At 37.5% G+C, this 2,500-nt stretch overlaps 1 protein-coding gene across 1 annotated transcript in view; it reads left to right on the forward strand.

Moving 5' to 3' along the window:
- The window catches only part of LOC143036862 (MOXD1 homolog 1-like), a 47,874-nt gene that overhangs the window by 34,603 nt on the left and 10,771 nt on the right, over window positions 1–2,500 (forward strand). The window contains exon 12 of the mRNA XM_076204722.1: window positions 1,015–1,166. Coding sequence (XP_076060837.1) covers window positions 1,015–1,166 — 152 coding nt within the window. The remainder of the gene's footprint in view (window positions 1–1,014; window positions 1,167–2,500) is intronic.

Below are 2,500 nucleotides of genomic sequence, written 5' to 3' on the forward strand. Positions count from 1 at the left end.
TCGCTGGGAACCATTCAGTGTAGATGTATATATATATATATATATATATATATATATATATGTATATATATATATATATATATATATATATATATATATATATTGGTGAGAAATGTAACACATTTGTAAATCACAACTAACACCATAATCCGACAATGGTGTTAGTTGGGATTTACAAATGTGAGACATGGCTGTGAGACATGGACAATGAATGCTGACTTGAAGAGGTATCTCGATGTCTATGGGACATTGGTTTTACTAGATGTAAAGTCAGCCGTCGCCTATCTTTACATCTACAAGAGGAAGCAATCAAAGAGCATCATAAGAATTTCCACAACGCTGTACTCAGAAGGGATGAATTGATCAATAACACCGAAATTATTGGATCGAATGATGACCCTAGGAGACTACAATTACTCGAAGCCTTTCACATTAGAGACAAAGCTCCAGTCATTAACATCCAGAGCAATTTAATATCTACTATCCCATTATAAACAAACAAAAATCCTCCACTCCCCCCTTCCTCTACCCCCTCTCTCCCTTCACCTCCACCTCCTCTCTCACCCTCGGTGACCACACCTGCCTAACCCTTCCCCACCCCCCGACCCCCCGACCCCCTTACCCCGTGACCTCTGAGATCCCTTTTGTCTGACCTCTTTTGTCTAACCTGATCTTAGGCCTATATATACATCGGTAAACCCCGACTTGTCACTTTCTTTCTCTCTTCCCTTTAAATGTAAGTCTTCTTGTCTCCGTATTTATTTGCACACAATTATCATCTTTGCTATATTTATATATTTTGTGTGTGTGTGTGTGTGTGTGTGTGTGTGTGTGTGTGTGTGTGTGTGTGTGTGTGTGTGTGTGTGTGCGCGTGTGTATGTGTGTGTGTGTGTGTGTGTGTGTGTGTGTGTGTGTGTGTGTGTGTGTGTGTGCGTGAGGCAAACTATAATAATTTATAATATCTTCTTCGTAGTGCTATTTTCAGAAATTAACTAATATATACTATTTTTGCAGGGAGGGTTTTCTACACAAGATGAAATGTGCTTTGCTTTCCTTTACACGTACCCTCGTATCGAAAGCATGGGCTGTTACTCCAGAACAAGACTGAGAGAAATTCTCTCCTTGCTCAATGTTACACAAATAAGTAATGCCGTGGGCAAATACATGTGCGTATTATTCTTTTATGTTTTTATCTTTTATATGAAATTGTTTATATCTAACAACACATATGTACACACTGGTCAATAGGTTGCTTTTTAATTCGGTCTACAGTCATGAATGGGAGCAAGAATTTTTTTGCACATATATATTAGTTAATAATGGTAATGGTTATAACAATATATAATACATTGATAATAATGATGATAACAATAATAATCACAATAGTAATTGATAATAATAGGAGTAGATTATAAGGAAAGTAATTATAAAGGTAATAATGATAATAATAATAATGATGATAAGGATAATAAAAATAATGATAGCAATGGTAATATATATATATATATATATATATATATATATATATATATATACATATATATATATATATTATACATATTTATATATATACATATATATATAAACATATATATATGTATATATGTATGTATATATATATACCTAATTTAAGGGCACATACCCCTCCCCACCATTTCACTCCCTTTCCTTCCTCTCATGGGTGACGGATCATCCCTGTATCCTGTCCATTGTCATGGGTCAGATGCGATGTAGTAAGACACAGTACATCTACAGTAAGGCCGCTTTATTTAATCGGTGATCCCCCTATCCGTCCCCTAACGCAGCAAAAAAGAAGATGGGGAGAAATCCCTTCGGGCTTCGTCAAAATATTATTCACTCATAATCACCACATATTCCTCCTCTCCCTTTCTTGCATAACAGAATAATTTATACGCAGTCTTCATTCATTCTTTTCTCCTGTTCTCTCACTTCCTTGGTCAACAGATATTCCCTTCTTGCTCAAAGCCCCTTTCACCCCATCCATCCATCTCATCCTCGGTCGTCCCCTCGAGTTCACCTCCTCCACCTCTGCCTTCCACACCTCTTTAACTAATCTTCCATCACCCAATCTTTTCATGTGTCCAAACCACAACAGTAATCTTTCATCAGCTTTTTCCACTCTTTCTTTCCTCACCTCTTCGTTTCTCACTCTATCCAACCTAGTAACCCCTACCATACATCTCAGACATTTCATCTCAAACACATTGAAACTTTTACTCTCTGCCTTTCTTAAATTACAAGTCTCTGTCCCATACGAAAATCGTCGGCACAACCATCCCTTCATACAATCCCCTCTTTGCATCCATCCCGAGATGCCTATTTCCCATAACACTTTTTAATCCCCCAGGACATTTACTTGCTTTTCTCAATCTACAGTTTACCTCCACCTCTACTTCTCCCTTTCCTGCCACATGTGACCCCAAATACCTAAAGCTATCCACTTCCTCCAGCCTCTCTCCTCTAAGACTTCCAACTCGCT

Source organism: Oratosquilla oratoria, chromosome 21, assembly GCF_046742065.1.
Source record: "Oratosquilla oratoria isolate Oo_2021 chromosome 21, ASM4674206v1, whole genome shotgun sequence".
NCBI lineage: Eukaryota > Metazoa > Arthropoda > Malacostraca > Stomatopoda > Squillidae > Oratosquilla > Oratosquilla oratoria.